Here is a 21,266-nt window from a genome sequence, read left to right as displayed (position 1 = left end):
TCCCGGGGAAAGAGGAAGTGATGCAATGCTGACTGATAGATATAGCCTATGGAAGGCTCCAGCAAAATGGTCGCTCGGTAGAGGAAAAAAGGCTACTAGAAAATGGCGTCGCCATGTGCATAGACAGTATCGCCTGCCAAAATGGCGGCGAATGGCGCCAAAACCCGGCGCTGCATCGATACAGGGCCGGACACATTATACAGCGAAATAAAAATGGCGGATCGCCGCAGCGATCACCGCACACACACGTCTGTACTCAAACTGCACCCAGAGCATAATAAAACAGCAGAGCAGGATGCCCCCCCCCCCCCCACAGCCCACAGGCATGCAGCCACACAGGGATCTAACAGGGAGCCCGCAGTCACACAGACATGGAGGGTAAACACAGCCACAGACTGATACCCATACAGAAGGTCCCCACACAGAAGGTGCTTATGGAAGAAGATGGCGTGGGGAGCCGTCTCCAGCGACAAACCGCTATCAGGGCAGACAGGGAGTGCCGCAGCCAGGACGCTTGCGGACCGCAGTCACGGCATCCAATGAGGTAGCCACCTCACAGGCAGCATCCCTGCAGCGAACAGGGATGGGTCGTTCAATGTGCCAGGGTAAAACCTAAGCTGAACGCTCGATGGCAGGCTGGGGATCCATCTGGCTATCAGCCCTGGGATGCAGGGCGGCCAGTCCGAGACCCAGCTCCGCATGATGAATCTTCATCAGAAGATCTGTAAACTAAGGCTGACAAAATAACAGCTAGCCAGAAAAAGAGAAAAAGTACTTGAAATAAAATCAAAGAAAGGGTAGAAGGCTGAGACTGAGCCCCAGCACAGGATAGCAGCTACTCCTAAGCTAGGCAAAGACAAACTGAGTTGGGAATGCTGGTGCAGGGAGGTATTGACTGAGGGGACAGCCCCTACGGGTGTGTCTATGTTAAAAGCTTTGTATTAACAATTCTTGTTGCCTAGCTACTCCTACGGAGCAAAGGTCTAGCTACTCCTACGGAGCAAAGGTCAATACCCATTGGTGACGAATTGGGAAGGGGCGGCGACTGTCGGAGGACATAAGAGAAATGATGGTTGTCCAAAGGGATATTCCCACGCTCCCTGGAGAGCCGTAGGACCGCATCTCTGTCCCTAAAGTTCATAAAGCGGGCAATAAAGACTTGGAGTGGGGCGCCAGGGGGTGGCTTCTTCGCTGGCATGCGGTGCGCCCTTTACACAACAAACGCCTGTGAGAATGCCTCTCTGCCATACGATTTTACCAGCAGATCTTCCAAAAAGGTGGCAGGGGAGGACCCCTCCGCAGCCTCCGGTAATCCAATAAAGCGAACGTTGTTACGTCTGGCTCTGTTCTCCAAATCGTCCTGTTTATGTAGCAAATATTGTATATCCCGTGCAGCCTGCTCCGCAGCGTTTTGAATGGGGGGTAAATCGTCCTCCACTCTGGATATGCGTCCCTCTGTCTCGGTCGTCCTGTCACGCAGCTTCTGAAAATCCTGCCTGAGCAAGGAGATATCGATCTTAATCTCCTCTATCTTCGTGGTCAGGGACGCCTTGCAGTCCGTGATGGCAGCCAGAATGACCGCTTGGTCCATAGCCTGCTTTGCTGCAGCGGGAGCAGAGTGTGACGGTCTGCCATTTTGGGCCTCCATGCTCCCTTCCTGGCGCCGGAATTTCTCCAGCTTTGCCACCGCTTCTGAGGGCCGTTTCGGCAGGGACATGACCAGGGCTGGATGGCGCTGATGTCCGGTAACCGGAGGTGAGTTTATCGCTCGAGAAAGTATTCACAGGATCGGTGTAACGGATATCAGCCGGGAGAGCCTCTCTAACACACGTCCGCTCACATGAGTCTTCAGGCCACGCCCCCCATCAGTGAGTATTTCTAAGTACTCACTGATCACAGGGGGGGTCTGTGCTGGTAATCAGAACATTGATTACCAGTGCAGCCCTGGGGGGGGGGGGGGGGGAGGGAGCCACTAGAGCCACCAGGGATGCCCACCCATGACCACCAGGGATGCCCACCATGGCCACCAGGGATGGCAAACAACCTGCCAGTGGTGCCCTCCTATCAGTGCTGCCCACCAATGCCATCCATCAGTGCTGCCCGCCAGTGCCCGTTATTGCCATGCATCAGTGCCGCCCACCAGTGCCCATTATTGAACACCAGTGCTGCCTATCAGTGCCCCCCATCAGTGCCAATCAGTGCCCCCCATCAGTGCCAATCAGTGCCCCCCATCAGTGCCGCCCATCAGTGTCGATCAGTGCCGCATATCAGTGCCACCCCATCAGTGCCACCCCATCAGTGCCTGTCAGTGCAGGAAAAAACGTATCTATTCACAAAATTTTATAACCTAAACAAAAAAAAAAATTTTTTTTTTCTTTCAAACTTTTCGGTATTTTTTTATTTGTGCACCAAAAAAGAAAAACCTGGCGGTGATCAAATACCACCAAAAGAAAGCTCTATTTGTGGGGGAAAAAATTACACAAATTTGGTTTAGGTACAGTGTTGCATGACTGCGCAATTGTCATTCAAAATGCAACAGCGCTAAAAGCTGAAAATTGGTCTGGGAAGGAAGGGGGTTTAAGTGCCCAGTATTGAGGTAGTTAATAGCCACTGAAACCCCTTTTTGTTAACTTGTGTGCATGGTATCAGACCAAAATCACCAGGGTATGTAAACTTTTGATCAGGGTCATTTGGGTAGTTTCTGTTGTAATTATGATTTAAAAAGAGTAAAAGTTGATTGATAATAAATGGCTTCAGCCAAACACTAACCATGAGTGAAAGAAAAGTTTTTGTGTTATCATTCATATTCTCTGACAAATGGCTAAGAAATCATAAATTCTGTCATGGTATTTATACTTATGAGCACAACTGTATATATATCCTTAACTGAGAAGGATAAGAGGGTAGTTGAAATCTCACACCCCTTTACACTCAATTCTACATATCATATGAGTGTCAAGCCTCGTTTTCAAAACAAAGCCCGCTTTACCCAGCATCAAGCATTTTGTTGTGACAATATGCTTGATGCTGGGTAAAGAGGGCCTTGTTTTGAAAATGAGGCTTGACATTCACACAATCGCCGCCATTTTGGCTGACAGACATAGTGAAGACAGGCTTCACTGTGAGGCTTATTATGCTACAAGCCTTTTTGTTTTTTTTGTCTTCGGTTATGCACATATTGAGCCTGATTGGAGAATATTTTATTCATATTTCACTGTGGGTCCATGGAACCCTTATTGAGCACACTTGAAATGAACTCTGGACCTTTTATCTGCTCCTTGTAAATGGGATAATGAGAGAATAACAACAACTGGCCATGGAACAGCTGAGCAACCAATTGTCCCATTACTTTTGGTCCCTTAAAAAGTGGGAGGTACATATACAAACTGTTGTAATTCCTTCACCTGATTTGGATGTAAATACCCTCAAATTAAAGCTGAAAGTCTGCAGTTAAAGAACATCTTGTTGGTTTCATTTCAAATCCATTGTGGTGGTGTATAGAGCCAAAAAGATTAGAATTGTATCGATGTCCCAATATTTATGGAGCCGTTGTTTGGCCCTACCACCTTCTCTCTCTCCTTTCCGGCTGATTTTGATTGACAGCAGGGGGAGGCAATGGCGCCGCTGCAGTGTCTCAGCCAATCAGGAGGGAGAGTCCTGGGTGGCCGAGGCACGCGTGCAACATCGCTGGATTGAGATGGGGTTCAAATAAGTATTAGGGGGGCTGCTTCACAGTGAAGGTTTTTTTATCTTAATCCATAGAATGCATTAAAATAAACCCTCTGCCTTTAGAATCACTTTAAGCTTTTGTAATCGGTTTAAAATTAGATTAGCTAATCTTCCCCACAGTGGTTACTTCTCTTCACATTCCTTACACAAATCATTTCACCTTTCTGCTACAGTTTACATCTTGTTTGACCTACTGCCAAGGTCTCCTGACCTTACCATGCTTCCTTCCGTGCTCTGGGCCGTGTATTGTGACCTCCGATGACAATACTTTCATGCATGCTATATGACCCACTGAAGGCGCAGTCGCACGCGGGCACAGCAAGTTCCCATTTAGGGGTGCCCGGGTGTTGGCTGTGCTGGATGGATCTCCCTTCTGGGTCATCACCCACATGGCTCTTGAACCTGTCTGTTAACCTGGTTTGCTTTGTTACTATCACCGGTTTACTGTTGTTACCTGTTATGCAAATGTAACCTCTCCTACTCTGATTGTACATGTTGCGTTGCATTTATTTCTGTTTTACAATAAAATGTTTGAACAAGAAAAAATGGATTTTTGTAAAATCTTACCGTAAAATCCTTTTCTCTTAGCTCATTGACAGACGTAGTCCTCGGTGATTCAACACCCTCGGGTTATGCTGCCCTCTACAGGAGTAGGACTAGACAGGAAAGAAAACGTTCTGGCCACACCCTAGGGGCAGTCCCAGAGGGTATATCCTCTCACTTCCTGCTCTAGCAAATCAGTTATGTCACAAAGCAGTGTTTAGAGAATTTAACCCAACCCAACTCAAAAACAGAGGGGCGGGTACTACGTCTGTCAATGAGCTAAGAGAAAAGGATTTTACGGTAAGATTTTACAAAAATCCATTTTTCTCTATCGCTCATTGACAGACGTAGTCCTCGGTGATTCAACACCCTCGGGACGTCCCAAAGCAGTACCACAAATGAGGGGTGGGAAAATGGAAATCAAATCCAATCTAGAAGGCCCAACCGGTGCCAACTAGAAGTTTACAATGCTCATCCTCAATGATGAGACTCAACAGAAATTTTTCAACAGAAAAAAACCCCCGAGGTAGACCACCGGTCTCCTCAAATTGCGGCCTGCAAAACCTTGCGGCCAAATGAGGCATCCGCCGATGCCATCACATCAATCTTATAAAATTTTGTAAAGGTATGTACCGACGACCAGGTGGCCGCCTTACATACCTGGACCACTGACGCCTGATGGCGATAGGCCCAGGAAGTACTTAGCGCTCGAGTGAAGTGCGCCCTAACAGGGAACGGAGGATTCCGACCCTTAATAGAATAAGCCTGTACCACCGTCTGACTGATCCATGTAGATATGGTCGCGGCAGACACAGGCAACCCCCTTCAAGGGCTATCCGTGATCACAAAAAGTGAGTCCGTCTTACGAAAACAAGTTCGTAGTAGTCAAGTGTATCCTTCTGAACCCCATCCAAGGAGTGTAATGCAAACTCCCAAGGATGGCTAGTCTTAGGACACGGGGAAGGTAACACAATACTTTTATTCAGATGAAAAACTCTGAAAACCACTTTAGGAAGGAAGGATGGATTCGGAAGAAGAACCACCTTATCCCTATGAACCACCAGATATGGGGAACGACAAGATAATGCGGCCAGTTCTGACACCCTGCGTGCAGAAGTAATGGCCACCAAGAAGGCCACCTTCTGGGATAATGTAAGCAAGGGAATCTCACTAATATCTTCAAAGAGAAGTTTCTGAAGAACCGACCACACTAAATTAAGATCCCAGGCGGTAAGGGTGCGCGCACTGGCGGAGCCAGATGTCGCACCCCCTGGATGAAATTCTGCACCAAGGAATGATTAGCCAAAGGTTTCTTGAAAGAAGATTGCTAACGCCGAAAACCTGACCCTTGATCGTGCTCAAGGATAGTTTCTGCTCAACCCCTTGTTGCAGACAGACCAAAATTCGGGTCACCGAATAGGTATGTGGGGGAAATCCAATAGATTCACACCATGCAATATAAGACTTCCATGTGCTGGAAGTCGCTTTCCTTGCTTTAACTGGAGGTAGGAATAACTGAAGCTGACACTCCCTTGTCTTTCAGTACCTGGGTCTCAATGGCCAGGCCATTAAGCCAGCGACTGTAAAGCAAGATGGAAGATCAGTCCCTGAGACCGCAAATCCTCCCTGAGAGGAAGTCTCCAAGGAGCGTCCGCGACTAGCCTCACCAAGTTGGCGTACCAGGCTCGACGAGGTCAGTCCGGAATTTCCAGAATAACTGGAATTCCCTCCACCTCCATCCTGCGAAGAAGTTCCCGCATCAACTTGAGAGGATGGAAGGCATGCCGTAGCTGATACTGCCCCCACGGGGCGATCAGCGTTTCTGCTGCGTCCGCTAGAGGATCGCGGCGCGAGCTACAAACCTCTGCACCTTCCTGTTAAGCCAAGGTGCCAACAGATCCACATCTGGGATGTCCCAATGAAGGGACAGCTAGTGAAAAACCTCTGGATGAAGAGGCCATATGCGATTGGATCCGAATCGGGCTGCTCTAGAGCTGCTCGATCCAGTAAAATCAGACAAAATCTGATCGCTCTCAGTTCCGATACCCTTATTGGTAATCTGGATACTATCGGAAGAAATGACTTCCCCTGGTTGAGCATCGGAGACTTCCTGGTCCGCTCGCTCAACCGGATCCGATTGTCCAGGGAATCGGAATTCTGATTCCATTAAAAAAGAATCTCCTTCAGGAGAATTCGGGTATGAGACTGGGTATACGGTACTGCCTCTAAGAAGGCCACCATCAGTCCCAGCCAATTGACGGACAGCAACATCCGAATCGTTGACTGAACCTTCTGGAGTTTCTCCGCAAGGAGAAACTCTCTTGCCCAGGATGTATCCAACCTTAGGCCCAGATAGTTCAGTCTCCTGGTGGGAACCAGGGATGATCTTTGGGAAAGCGAAAAAACGCTGATGTCCTGCGATGATGGGGATATAAAGATAGGCCTCCTAAATGTCTATGGACGCCAGGAAATCCCCCTGATGCAGGGAGGCCACCACTGTACGGATGGACTCTATTTCTTCCCAAGTCCAGATTTGGACGCACCTTGCCCTCTTTCCTGGGCATTGTGAATAGGTTCGAATAGAACCCCTGAAACCGTTCAATGTTAGAAGGGAAGAATTGCACCGGTGGAAGTGATCGAAACTCGATCCTGTGTCCTCCAGAAACCGGTGAAGACATCCCCCCCACCCCAGAGATGGGTAGGGGCGCATCAGGCTGTATCTTCAGGCTTGGCTGAGCCGGACTTTTTGTTTAGCCGACCAGCGCCCTTTGAAACCCCTCTAAAGGGGCTTTGGAGGGTTTCGCCTTATCGCCCGCCCTCGCGGAACGAACAACTCTTTATGAGCAGAAAAGGAAGGTCCTCGTTAGTTACGAGGTCCTTTTATCCTAACAGTCTGTGGCAAGACAGTAGGTGGTACCGTCTATCCTATAAAGAGGAATTCCTCAAACGGATAGCACCTAGCCATGCGTTTGGAAATAACAGGGGTTCGTTTCAAAACGACCCCATTTGGGTAAAGAAAAATCCTTCGCCCTTTTGGTAGGCTAACAAGTACCAAAAAGGAATCTCAGTCTCAGCTACCTCTGTTGGTGTAACCTCAAGACTAAAGGTTTCCTGGACGGACACAACTAGTGCATCCACCACTCTTGTGCTATGGCGGAGGCAGAAACGTGCTCCTCACTGCTGAGGAGATATTACCTGAGACAACAGCCCCTGAAGTATCTGATAAACAATAGGGGTAGGCGGGGGTCGCTTCTTGACCCCCGTCCCTGACAGGCCACCTCCACCCGGGATACCAAAGACTCCAAAACTGCCGATAATGCATTAAAAACAAGTGGGGTACTGGAGGGTCCTGCGGCCACCTTGAGGGGATCAGGTGGGGATACCTATGCGGCAGGGTCAATGATTATACAAGACACTTGCCTTGTGTCCCCCAGTCGCAACAGCGCCCCTCAGTGTTACCTGCCTTTTTGGACCAGAGAGAGAGAGACCCCAAGGCTCATCCCTGATGCACAGAAGTTTTCATCAGCTTGCTCAGTGCTCGTCTTGTTACAGACAGGAAGTCTTTGGCCCTATTTCCTGGGTAAAGGAGGCGGCTCCACCCCTTAACACGCCTGCCGGCGCTTCCCCCTGGCTCCATGAGGTGTTTGAGTCACCTCAAACATGGCCGCCCCCATGCTGGAGACACGAGGCTACACCAAAATGGCGGCCTCGTGCGATCTACCAGACAATGGCGGCGGCCTGCACACAATAGCGGCATGTCTGCAGAAGGATCTCGGCCTCACAACCCTTCACCCTCATGGTAGTCAGCGTGGTCGGCGGTACCGGACCCTGGCGGGCCGTATGCGGTCCGTGGCCGTCGGGAGGCATCTGCTTAGCTGGAGGAATGATCTGGAATGCAGTATACATGTATAGACATCGCCCTGTGGCTTCTGACAGGTAGGATACCTTATACTATCACAGTAAAGTTCTAGTACTGCCACTGACTACAATCATTTTCACATTTTTACAATTAGATTGTCAGCTCCCAAACCAAGCCTCCTGGCTTCTTGTACACAAAAATCACACTCAATTAGGGGGATCTGTGACATGTTATAGGATAGAGGGGAACCCATCCTTACCATTACAGAGAGGGGCCCGCGTTCACCACAAGACCCGTCAGGGGGAAAAGGGGGAACATACTACTCACCATACCGGAACCAGGCGGGCGCCAACTCCTGACAGTACCCCTCTCCACCGAGGTAGGAGGGCTGTCGACCAATACGGACGCCGTGACTCATGGTCTTTGGCGTTTCAGCGAGACGTTTAACTCGCAGGGTCAGTCCCCGTCCAGTGGGACTGTCGCGGCCGACCCAGCGCGGAGCTATGGCCTGCACGCGCTCGTAGGCTGAACTGGGGTGACCACTGGATCTCAACATCCAGCCCGTCGCCCAGTTCAGCTTTCTTGCTTGAAGATCTCACAGGAACACTGGAGAAAAAAAGCGGTCTAAAAAATCTTTTCTAAGAAAAAAAAATCCTGCCAGGACCGAAGATCCCAGCAAGGTATCTAGGTCCTTACTCCTAACTAGACAGAAAAAAACTGATTTGCTAGAGCAGGAAGTGAGAGGATATACCCTCTGGGACTGCCCCTAGGGTGTGGCCAGAACGTTTTCTTTCCTGTCTAGTCCTACTCCTGTAGAGGGCAGCATAACCCGAGGGTGTTGAATCACCGAGGACTATGTCTGTCAATGAGCGATAGAGAAAATTAGATTAGCAAGTTTTCCACACTTCTAAACAAGATCAATTCTCTTTGAAGCAGATACCTTATAATGTCTGTAAGGGTTAATATCTTCCTGTGTAGAGTCCTGAGAATACAGAGGGCTGGGACATCTCTCTGGGGTATTTCTGTTACTGGTTCCATCTGTAAAGAACAAAATATAAGACATCTATAAGCCGTTATGGAATCAACAATCAGCTAACATAATATTTCTAAAATCCTGAGAGAAAAAAAGTAACCTGCAGTTCACAAATTATGTTATATACAGTAGACGCATCCACTGATTTTAAGACCACATAGCTGAGGGTAAGCTGTCTGCAGATCACTTCACGCACTTGTCAGCAACAAATCAAGCTAGGTTACAATTTTCAAGCCCTCCCACATTCCATTATTGTTTACTTGTTTTAGAACATAAAACGTAATTCAAAGTTAAATAAGGAGAACATGATCTTAACCTTACCCATAAGGCCCCTTTCACATGGACTGAGCCATTTTCACGGACTTCGCTTGCTCAGCGGGGATCGCTCCATTGAGCAGGTGTATAACAGGTCCGTCTCCGCTCACTGTGCAGACACCGACCTGTCAAGAGTCCTGCTCTCCTCTATGGGAAGATCGGATGAAAAACAGACAGCATGTCTGCCTCCCCAAAGAATAAAATGGTGGCCCGCTCAGGTCCCCCTGAAAAAATGGACAGGTGCACCTGTTCGGTCTGATTGTGTGAAAGGGGCCTAACTCTGTGTCAAGGAAATAATTCAAGAGCTGATTACAGAAGCTTGATACAATTAAACAAGTCACAGACACATTGTTTTTTTAAAAACGTTCGAAGCCTAAAGCTGGCTTTAGATTGATTCCCCCATCCACACAACCAGCATTAACCATTTGCGGACCATTAACCATTTGCAGTCCCACTATAAGTTGCTAATCACCGCCATTACTAGTAAGAAAAAAAAATAAAATCCAACAGTTTGTAGATGCTACCAATCAATCAATATACGCTTAAATCTGGATTTTTTTTTTTTTTTACCAAAAATATGTAGATGTGGGTAAGGGCGCCCCTTCAGGCTGGGGAAGGCTAGTCTGCGGAACTAGTAGTGCCCACTATTGACTTACCATTCCAGGGTCTCTTGGAGCCTCCCACGAACCCTCTTCCAGCGATCTAGACAGACGAAAGGGCCGCTTGTGAGCTGAGAAAAAAGGACCACGTTTACAACAAGTTTCTTTGCCTCTAGCATGCTGCGGAAGTAATGTACTTTTACCTCCCGTAAAGGTCCCCAATGATCTTCTCCACAGAAGCACTGAACAAACGGTCACCTACAAAAGGTAGATCAGTCAGCACCTTTTAGTAGCCTGGTCAGCCGATCAGCACTTCAACCAAATCATGCGGTGAAGAATCCTGCCAGCCAAGGGGGCCGCATCCAAAGATGCATCATAAAATGTACTGTAGCCCCTTGATCAACTGATCTGCCAGCTCCACCAGCTCAGGAGGGTGTTGATCCCCTTCCAGATCCTGGCCTAAAATTTTTGCCCATTCCTTTAAGGTTTGGGATACCAAGGTGATAGAAAACACCGGCCTCAACTTTGAACCTGCCACAGTGAAGGGGTAACAGACCAGAGCCTCAGCTCTCTTGTCCACAGGATCCTTAAAGGATGGAGAATCCTCCACCGGCAAGAGTAGTCTTATTTAGCCTGGAAACCCGAGAGAGTCCGACGGTGGAACTGTTAGCTTCTTCAGGAGAGACTCCTCAAAAGGGATATCTCCTAGCGAAAGCCTAGGTATTCCAACCATGTGTTTTGGGGAACCCCACTGACTAGTAACAATCACATCAAAACAGGCAGGAAAGGGGAACACCTTAGTCACCCTTGGAAGATCTGCTGAGTCCTCCAACTTTAAAGTTTCCCGCTCTGACACAATCAATGCCTCCACACCAGCGCTTTTTCATGCGTAGCTGCAGAGGAGGATTCATCCTCCCTGTTAGAGCACTCAGGGTGCGTGGACGCAGACCCAGTGGGCTGACTTGCGTCTGCAGCAGCCAAGTCCACCTCAGACTCTGAGGAGGCAGAGGATATAGGTGAAGGCGGGGATGCTTCTTGCTAGGCTGCCTTTGCAGGGCCATAACCTTTGACACAAGTAACTGCATGGCTGCCAGGGCAGATTGAGAACCAGAGGGTTCTGCAGCTTCAAGGAGTGGGTCAGGTGGTGATAAACGTTCCAGGGGCTCCATGGTTAAAACAGAGGCTCACTGTGCACAAAAGGAAAAAAAAAAAAAAGTTTAAAAAAAAAAAAAAACTCCGGACACTGCTCGGAGCAGCACAAGTATCAGCGCACCTGTGGCACTGTATATAGCAGAGGAAGGATCGTATACCCACAGAGACTCACCACCCCAGAGCTGGAGTGTGTCAAACAGCCTGCCACACTGCGATCAGAGGAAAAAGAAAACGCTGACACTGACACTAGAGGCCCCCGCTGCACGTCACCGCATCGGACTACAAGAAAATGACTGCCACTATAGGATTACAAAGGGAAACTCAAAACATGGCCGCCGAGGCTAGTGAAAACCACCCATGGCAAAATGGCAGAACCCAGGACCCCAGGGAAGTAATAGTTAACCAGGGGGGAGCCCCCCAGGGACCCCCCCCCCCACTGCGCAAAAAAGTGAGAGGCACCCTTAAAAAGGGGGCCGCCAGTGGCACACTCCCACCATCCTCTGGGCCAGCACCAATTTAGCCCCCCTCCCCAAAAAACACCCATGCACCCCAAAAGGGGACTAGGGGAGGAGACAAGGGAGGACGACCAATGCAGGGGAAACTCAGCTAGGGAGAGGAGGAAGGACACGAGGGGGGAAGAAGGACACGAGGGGGGAAGGAGGACACGAGGGGGGAAGAAGGACACGAGGGGGGAAGAAGGACACGAGGGGGGAAGAAGGACACGAGGGGGGAAGAAGGACACGAGGGGGGAAGAAGGACACGAGGGGGGAAGAAGGACACGAGGGGGGAAGAAGGACACGAGGGGGGAAGAAGGACACGAGGGGGGAAGAAGGACACGAGGGGGGAAGAAGGACACGAGGGGGGAAGAAGGACACGAGGGGGGAAGAAGGACACGAGGGGGGAAGAAGGACACGAGGGGGGGGAAGGAGGACACGAGGGGGGGGAAGGAGGACACGAGGGGGGGGAAGGAGGACACGAGGGGGGGGAAGGAGGACACGAGGGGGGGGAAGGAGGACACGAGGGGGGAAGGAGGACACAAGGGGGGAAGGAGGACACGAGGGGGGAAGAAGGACACGAGGGGGGAAGGAGGACACGAGGGGGGAAGGAGGACACGAGGGGGGAAGGAGGACACGAGGGGGGAAGAAGGACACGAGGGGGGAAGAAGGACACGAGGGGGGAAGAAGGACACGAGGGGGGAAGAAGGACACGAGGGGGGAAGAAGGACACGAGGGGGGAAGAAGGACACGAGGGGGGAAGAAGGACACGAGGGGGGAAGAAGGACACGAGGGGGGAAGAAGGACACGAGGGGGGAAGAAGGACACGAGGGGGGAAGAAGGACACGAGGGGGGAAGAAGGACACGAGGGGGGAAGAAGGACACGAGGGGGGAAGAAGGACACGAGGGGGGAAGAAGGACACGAGGGGGGAAGAAGGACACGAGGGGGGAAGAAGGACACGAGGGGGGAAGAAGGACACGAGGGGGGAAGAAGGACACGAGGGGGGAAGAAGGACACGAGGGGGAAGGAAGAACACGAGGGAAGGAAGGACACGGGAGGGGGGGGGCTACCATCCCAAGGGAGGGCTCGCAACCACCCCAGCAATTTACAGAGAAAAGGGGGGGACACGACTCACCACAGTCCACCGCACAATCTTGGAATGGGGGTGCTGCGGCCCGAGGTACGTTGAGACTAATTGGGATTGCTGTCGTAACCAGGGCTATACAACCTCACAAGGTGTTTCACTCTCTGGCCAGCCCCTGTCCAGTGGGGTTATGTCCCAGCAAACCTAGTGTGGAGCTATTAGTTGGGTTGCGCTCGCAAGCCAGACTGGAAAGACCATAAGGATCTATGATATCCAGTGCATTGTCTAGTCCAGCTATTGATTGAAGTTCACACAGGAAAAGAAAATAACAAAGAGAAAAGAAAAAAATACATTTAAAAAGGAAAAAAAATGCCAGGACCGCAGATCCCAGCAGGGAGCCAGGTCCTTACTCCTGACCAGGAAGAAAAAAACTGAAGTACTATAGCAGGAAGTGATGGTATACCCCCTGGGACTGCCTCAGGGGCATGGCCAAAACTGTTTCTGCCTAGTCCTACCCCTGAAGAGAGCAGCATAAGACATGGAGTTGTGTCCGTCAGTGAACGAAAGAGAAATCCCATTTTCGCTTTCGTTCCTTGACGGACACAGCTCCCGATCTTCTTAACCATTGGGACGTCCCAAAGCAGTGTTAAACGTGAGGGGTGGGAACAGCAAAAAATAAATTCCCAAGGCCAAACTAAAGCCAACCATGTAAACAGGAGCACAACCAAAACAACTGGAAAGAAACATACACCCTCAAGAAGACCAGGTCATCTGAATAGCTGCCTAAAAAATCATGCGGTCAAAAGAAGCACCACCAGATGCAAACACATCCACTTTATAGAACTTTGTGAAAGTGTGCATTGACTACCAGGTGGCCACCTTGCAAACCTGCATCCCTGATGCCTGATGACAGAAGGTCCAGGAGGCACTGAGCCCCTGAGTAGAGTGTGCCTTGACAGGGAAAGGAGAAACCTGACCCTTGATGGAATAGCCCTGAATCACTGTGTGATTCATCTGGAAATGGTCGCAGAGGAAGTGGACAACCATTTCCAAGGCCCATCCGTAAGCACAAATAGTGAGTCCGACTTTCTAAAAGACTCCGTAGCTGCCAGGTACAACCTAATTGCCCGAACCACATGCAAGGCAATTTCCTTAGGATGTTTTGGTCTGGGACAGAGGGAAGGCAACACAATGCCCTCATTTAAATTAAAATCAGACAACCTTTGGAAGGAACGATGGACAGGGGCAAAGAACCACCTTAACCTTGTGAATCACCAGGTAAGGTGAATGATAGGATAATGCCGCCAATTCCGACACCCTGCGCACAAAGGTGATAGCAACGAAACAAGCCACTTTCTGTGTAAGCGTAGCGTAAGCAGGGGAATCTGCTGAAGATTCTCAAAAAGGAGGCTTCTGGAGGACCGAAAGTACCAAATTGAGGTTCCAATGCGGCAACGGAGATCGCACTAGAGGGACCAAGTGCCGAACACCCTGAAGAAAAGTACGCACCAGAGAATGTGTAGCCAAGGGTCATTGGAAGAAGACCATCAAGGCCAACACCTGGCCCTTGATGGTACTCAAGGCCAATTTCTGTTTAACCCCCCATTGAAGGAAGGTCAAGATTCGAGTCACCGAGAACGAGCGAGGAGGAACCCCAAGCGACTCACACCACGCAATGTACGTCTTCCACGTATGATGGTAGATCTTCCTAGAAGTAGATCTCCTAGCTTTTACAGCGGGGGACTTCAAACTAGTCATGTCTGTGAAAGTCAGAGCTTTACAATGCCTCACGGGATGTGTAGTTCCCCAACAGCTGGAGGGCCGTAGTTTGAGGATCCCTGTTTTAAAGCATTGAAATCACTGATTCATACAATCCCCTATCCTTCAGCACCTAGCTTTCAACAGCCAAACCGTCAAAGCCAGTGACTAAAGCAGGATGGAAGATTGGCCCTTGGGACAGCAGATCCTCCCTGAGAGGAAGCTTCCAAGGAACGTCGGCGACCAGCCGCACCAGATCAGCGTACCAGGCGTGGCGAGGCCAGCCACTAAAATGACTTCTGCCTCAAACCTGCGTAAAAGTCTTGGCAGAAGCTTGAGAGGAGGGAAGGCGTAAATCAGACAATACTGACCCCACTGGGCCACCAGCGCATCTGTGGCGTCCGCCAGAGGATCCCGTGATCATGCCACAAACTCTGCACCTTTCCGTTGAGCCGGGAAGCCAACAGATCCACCTCGGGGGTGCCCCACCCTAGACACAACTAATGAAACACATCCAGATGAAGAGATCATTCCCCCTGGTTCAACGCCTGCCGACTGAGGTAATCCCCCCCCCCAGTTTTCCACTCCGGGAATGTGCGCGGTGAAGAGGGCTGGAACGAAACGTTCTGCCCACCTGAGAATGCTTGTTACCTCCAGAGCCGCCAGGACACTTCTTGTGCCTCCTTGGTGATTGAGAAAAGCCACTGCCGTGGCATGGTCTGGTTGAATGCGCACTGGACATCCTTGGATATAACCCGTCCAATGTTCCAGGCACAGCCTGATCGCTCGTAGCTCTAGAACATTGATCGGTAGTCTGGATTCTTCCAAGGTCCAGACCCCCTGAGCAGAACTTTTGGTTGAGAACACCTCCCCACCCGGACAGGCTGGCATCCGTGGTGATCACTGTTCATTACAAGGAGAGGAAGGATTTGCCCTGCTGGAGCGCTGGAGAATGAAGCCACCAAATCAGGGACCCTTTTGAACCCTAGGTCAGCTGGATTTGGATGTCCAGAGACTGTGGATTCTTGTTTATTTTGATAAGAAATGTGCTACCACACACCTGCTCTGTACAACCAGGAAGTGACTGGAGCTGCTCTGTCTTAGTTCTCAATTTCCCAGTGCATTCTGGAATACAGAAACCTCAATGGCCTCTCCCCCAATACACAGCTAACACTTTATAAATGCTTCACTAACACACCATAAATCTAGATCAGGAGTAGGCAAGCTTTGAGAGGTGGAGATCTACCTGGACAACATGGAGGAGATCAAAGATCACCGGGGTGAGGCACCCTTGTTTCTTTTTTTTTTTTTTAAAGAAATTAACTAGCAAGCCCTAATAAAAAATAAATGACAGCATGAAGAAAACATAGAAAAATCCAACAAAACTGTCGCTGTAAAAATATAAACGTATACTACCTTAAAAATTTTCTTCAATGAGAAACTCTGCATTCACTTTCATTCACAGTTTATTTCATGGAGAGCAATTGGTCACCCCCGACAAGGCTGAATGTTTATTTCATGGAGAGCAATTGGTCACCCCCGACAAGGCTGAATGCTGAATCCATTATGAAAGCAGAACATCTGGTAATGCAGGCTAATTTGCTTGACTAGTTTCAGGGCCTGGCTACCTGCTCCAACTGCTGGCCAGTTTAAGTAGTATGTAGGGCAGTGTCCATGGGTTTTAGAAGGTAGGGCAGTGTGCAGAAGTCAGTAGTAGGTAGAGCAGTGTGCAGAGGTCAGCAGGTATGTAGGGCAGCAGTATTTTTGTTTCTTGCAATTAGCAATACATGGCATACCCTCTTCATAAAACACTCCTGAAGGAGTAATTTCTCTAAAACATGTTGGTTAATTCTGTGTTAATGACACAAGACAAGTCATCATCATAAAAGATTGTATTTGTTAACCAGGGACATTGGGTATTGAGGTGCACAGGTACTGTAATGCACTGTGCATGTACAAAGAATTAGCTGTGCTATGGGTTTTAAATGCACTAAATTGTCAAAAGTACTGGGCCACCTACCTTTACATGCACATGAACTTTAATGGCATCCCAGCCTTAGTCCGTAGGGTTCAATATTTAGCTGGCCCATCAAATAACAGCTTCAACTTTTCTGGGAAGGATGTCCACAGAAGTGTGCCTATAGGAATGTTTGACCATTTTTTCAGAAGCGCATTTGTGAAGTCAGGCACTAATGTTGGACGAGAAGGCCTGGATAACAGTCTCTGGTCTAATTCATCCCAAAGGTGTTCTATCGGGTTGAGGTCAGGGCTCTTTGAAGGCTAGTCAAGTTCCTCCACCCCAAACTTGCTCATCCATGTCTTTATGGACCTTGCTTTGTGCACTGGTCCAAATTATTTGGTGGAGGGGGGATTATGCTGTGGGGGTTGATTTTCAGGGGGTTGGGCTTGGCCAATTAGTTCAAGTGAAAGGAAATTTAAAAGCATCAGCATACAAAAACATTTTGGAAAATTTCATGTTCCCAACTTTGTGGGAACAGTTTGAGGATGAGAAACTTGCTCATCCATGTCATCCTGTTCCAACATGACTGCGCACAGTTGGGCAGGGTATGTTTTGGTCTGGAACTGGCAGCTTCACAGAGGAGAAATTTCAGCATCCTTATGCCGAGAGCCTTGCAAACTACCAGAGAGGGAAGATCTATCCATCTATACACCACGCTGATTTTGATCTTATTGCTGACTATCTTTGTGCTAAGAGCCTTGCACACTGCTTAAGAGGGAAGGCGCTAGATCCATCCATATACCACACTGATTTTGATCTTAGTGCTGGTGAGTGGGGACTCCGGAGGGGAGCACGGAGTGTCACCTGAATCCTATTTGAGAAGACATCACTAGCACTTTGCGCCATAAGGCCCCTTTCACACTTGGAGTCCGTCGGTGGACGGCAGCTCTGTCTCTGTGCGGAGACAGAGCTGTCAGGTCCCCGCTGTTCTCTATGGGGGAATCGGATGAGAACGGACCACCTGTCCGTTCTCATCCGATCCGCTGGACAGATGGAAAATAGGGTTTCCATCAGTCCAGATTTGATGGACCGGATCGGATGTCAGCAGACATGTCTCCGCTGACATCCGATGCACCATAGAGATGCATGGGGAATCCGTTCAGATCAGCCTGAAAAACTGACAGGCGGATCTGAACGGTCCGCAAGTGTGAAAGGGGCCTTATATTATTGAATGACTTTTGCCTATTTGCACTATCACTTTATACATTTTTGATTGCACTGGTACTTTACATAACCTGTAAATCAATCAAAATACATAATGTTCATAAGTTTACTGTTTTAAAGAACTAGTGCTTTATTAACCCTTTAATAATAGTTTTCAGTAAGCCAACATTTCTGTATTAAAAATCTTTTTATTTTTATTGGTCTTATGTAATCTAATTTTTTGAGAGAATGAATTTTGGGTTTTCACTAGCTGTAAGTGATAATCATCAAAATTAAAAGAAAGAAATGCTTGAAATACATCGCTCTGTGTGTAATGCATGTATATGTTTCGCTTTTTGAATTGAATTATTGAATTAAAATTAACTTTTTGATGATATTCTAATTTTATGAGATGCATCTGTATATACAATTTGACAAATTTATTTTAAAAATTAATTTTTCTTGCAATAAAAAATAAAAAAGTGGAGTGGGTTAAAATACGATTTGGACCAAGTATAGATCCCCAAGAGGATACATTATCGTTTATAGAACTTAATGCAAGGAATAATACATCAGCATTTACATATGCTCAATTTCTTGAGGATATGTAAATGCTGATGTATTATTCCTTGCATTAAGTTCTATATACAATATCCTATCCTCTTGGGGATCTATACTTAGTCCAAATCGTATTTTAACCCTTTCTACTTTTTCTATTGTATGCAAAAAATACTTTGAATGTATATCAATAAATTTGTCAAATTATATATATGTGCCTTTAAAGTCCATTATTTTTCCCAAGTTAATAAAATGATACCATTGTACAAAAATTCACATATGAATTCACATATGAATCTAGAGGATGGCCCAATAAATTTTCTAAGGTGTGGGCCATCTGGACGGAGTCCAGGGATACGGTCGTCCCAATGGCAACGCTTATCATCTTATACTAATAAATTCAGTATACTGTGGGAGAGTTGTCTCCTGTCATCTGCTTGAAGCATACCTGAAGTATCATGTGAGGTTGCCTTAAAAGGGAAACTCCAGTCAAAAATGAAATTTTTCCTAATAATAGTATATATATATATATATATATATATATATATATATATATATATATATATATATATATATATATATATATATATATATATATATATATATATATATATATATATATATGATATTATTCATTTTATGGCTAGCTGCTTGTGTAGCTTAGAAAGTCTTATCTAAGCTGGGCAAACAGCTTTTTCTTGTTCTTCAGTGACAATGCTATCTCCCTTTATCTGAATTTGCTAAGCTGTCTTTCAATACCTTTTCAAAGTCGCTGATTTTTAAAGTCGCATAGATAGGAAAAGATGTTATTGAAATCAATAGGCTGCAACTTGTCATGTGACTGTGTCAAAAGTCACATGACAAGTCACACTAGTGGAAACGTAGACTTTGTGTATTTGCCTGCCTGTACTATGATCATTGTAGACTGTGAGCTGAGACCCCAGAGCACTTCAAGCTACAGGGACAATCCACCTTCTCCTGTGTCCAGCTTCCTTCTACTATGGTAGTCCTCATTCAAAGCCCTTCACAGCTTTACTTTATATGTGCACTGTGCCGAGTTGAGGAATTTAGGGTGCAGGTAACTCCCTATTCGTGTAATAATCACAGTACATTAGAAGGGATACCTGTGAATGCATAAGACTGCCCTAGGAAAAGGCAGCAGCAAGGGAGGATTGAGATTCCTGGTGAATATAGCCACCTACTAGGTGAGCAGGTAATATCCAGGTAATCTAAGTAGCCAACCCCTTTAGTTTCAATTTCCGGGGGTGGCTTTTTTAAGTGGGTTGTGAAGAAGGTGCAAGAGAATTGAGTGTCTTGTCCTGGGGGCAGGAAGGAGGCACCTTTTAGATGGAAGGTGTGTTATAAATATGGGGAAGCTTTGGCCAAGCTTTTGCCTACTCAATTCTGTGAGAAAAGGGGTAAATAAAGTTTCCAAAATGGGAAATCAGTTGGGAGGAGGTGCAAAAATTAAGGGACCACCTCTGCCATGAATTAAAAGCATGCTATGGCAAGTTGGTGGTTAAGTATTTGAAGAAATGGCACAGATCACGGACTACCCTTTACTTATTCAGGGGGACTTAATGATATCAGGATTTGGACTGCCCTGCACCACAATTTTAAAAGTAAAATGACAGGCCCAAATTAACTGGCGGCCTGGGCGAGGTGGACGAATGAAGCTTATACAAAAACCTCAAAAATCCTGTTGGCAGTATTGCCAAACGAGTCAGAAGAAGAGGGGGACATATAAGAAGAGATGGTTATGAGTACCCATTTATTGGCTAAAACTCTCATAAAGGGACACAGCGGGCCAGCTGCAGAGGAGGTATCAAGCAGCGTCAGGGAGGTAGCTGGTTGTGATGGCCGTTCACCCCCACATGCGGCTGCATCAGCACAAAAGAGGGGTCCTTTGGGGGTAGGAAGGGCTTCATCAGAAGAAGAGTCTAGCGTGGGATAATCAGGTGAGTGGATATAGTGGTTCATCAGGGGGGAGCGTCTCCATATGCTTTGGCAATGTATCCCCCTTTGCCACCTGATAAGAAGTGGGATCAAGGGGACGCTCCTGATACCACTGGAGAGGCCAATAGGGAACCTCATTAAAACCATGGCGGTTCCCCATCCGGGGAGGAAGTTGTGGACACATCCAGGAGCTCAAGTCTGGTACCTACTTTGATGGGTCTTATTTTCTGGACTCAAACCGCAATAATGATTTACCATCAGGGGTATTGATGAAAATCAGGCCATCACCTTTCCCTGCTAGTTGATTACCTACTGACTACATGAGTCTCCTGTAAATCCACAATAATCCCCCTCGTTATCTACATATGATGTTGAGGCATATGTCTCACCCTACAATACTGTACAGAATATTCCAGTAACAGCTCCAGATGAAGCTTTGAAAAAGGCTAAACATGTTGAGCAATATCAAATGTACTAATATGAATGTTTGAATACGACATCAGTTGACCCGGTTGGACAGCACCTCATGTCTTTGGGCATCCGTCAACTGGAATCTCCTGATGCCAAGTATTTTGATTGCTTAAATTGCAATATCAACTATATATTCTGTATGGAAATTGTTACCCCAACAACTGTTAATTGATTGTATACGGTTTTTTGGACCTTTCTTTAGGTCTTTTTTATCTAGTATGTGTCTTTGTGTTTCCCGATTTTATTTGATTTTTCAAAAATAAAAATTAATTTTAAAGATTACATCTACCTTGTAGAATTTCGTAAATGTGTGCACAGACGACCAAGTTGCCGCCTTACAAAGTTGCAGTACTGAGGCCTGATGGCGAAAAGGCCAAGAGGCACTCAGCGCTCTAGTAGAATGCGCCTTCACAGGAAAGGAGGAACCTGACCCTTCAATGAGTAAGCCTGAACCACCGTCTGCCTAATCCCTCTGGCAGCAGATGCAGCCAAACCTTTACGAGAACCCTCATCTGTCCACCAGCTAGGACCGAAATTCGATCTTGTACCCA

At 47.6% G+C, this 21,266-nt stretch overlaps 1 protein-coding gene across 1 annotated transcript in view; it reads right to left on the bottom strand.

Annotated features, from left to right (window-relative positions):
- The window catches only part of LOC309564560 (uncharacterized protein), a 137,947-nt gene that overhangs the window by 49,459 nt on the left and 67,222 nt on the right, over positions 1–21,266 (bottom strand). Inside the window, exon 4 of the mRNA XM_082269206.1 lies at positions 9,072–9,169. Within this exon, the coding sequence (XP_082125332.1) occupies positions 9,072–9,169 (98 nt within the window). The remainder of the gene's footprint in view (positions 1–9,071; positions 9,170–21,266) is intronic.

Source organism: Pelophylax lessonae, assembly GCF_965119305.1.
Source record: "Pelophylax lessonae genome assembly, chromosome: 9".
Classification (NCBI taxonomy): Eukaryota; Metazoa; Chordata; class Amphibia; order Anura; family Ranidae; genus Pelophylax; species Pelophylax lessonae.
The sequence above is the reverse complement of the archived record's forward strand: the minus strand, read 5'-3'. Positions and strand labels throughout refer to the sequence as shown.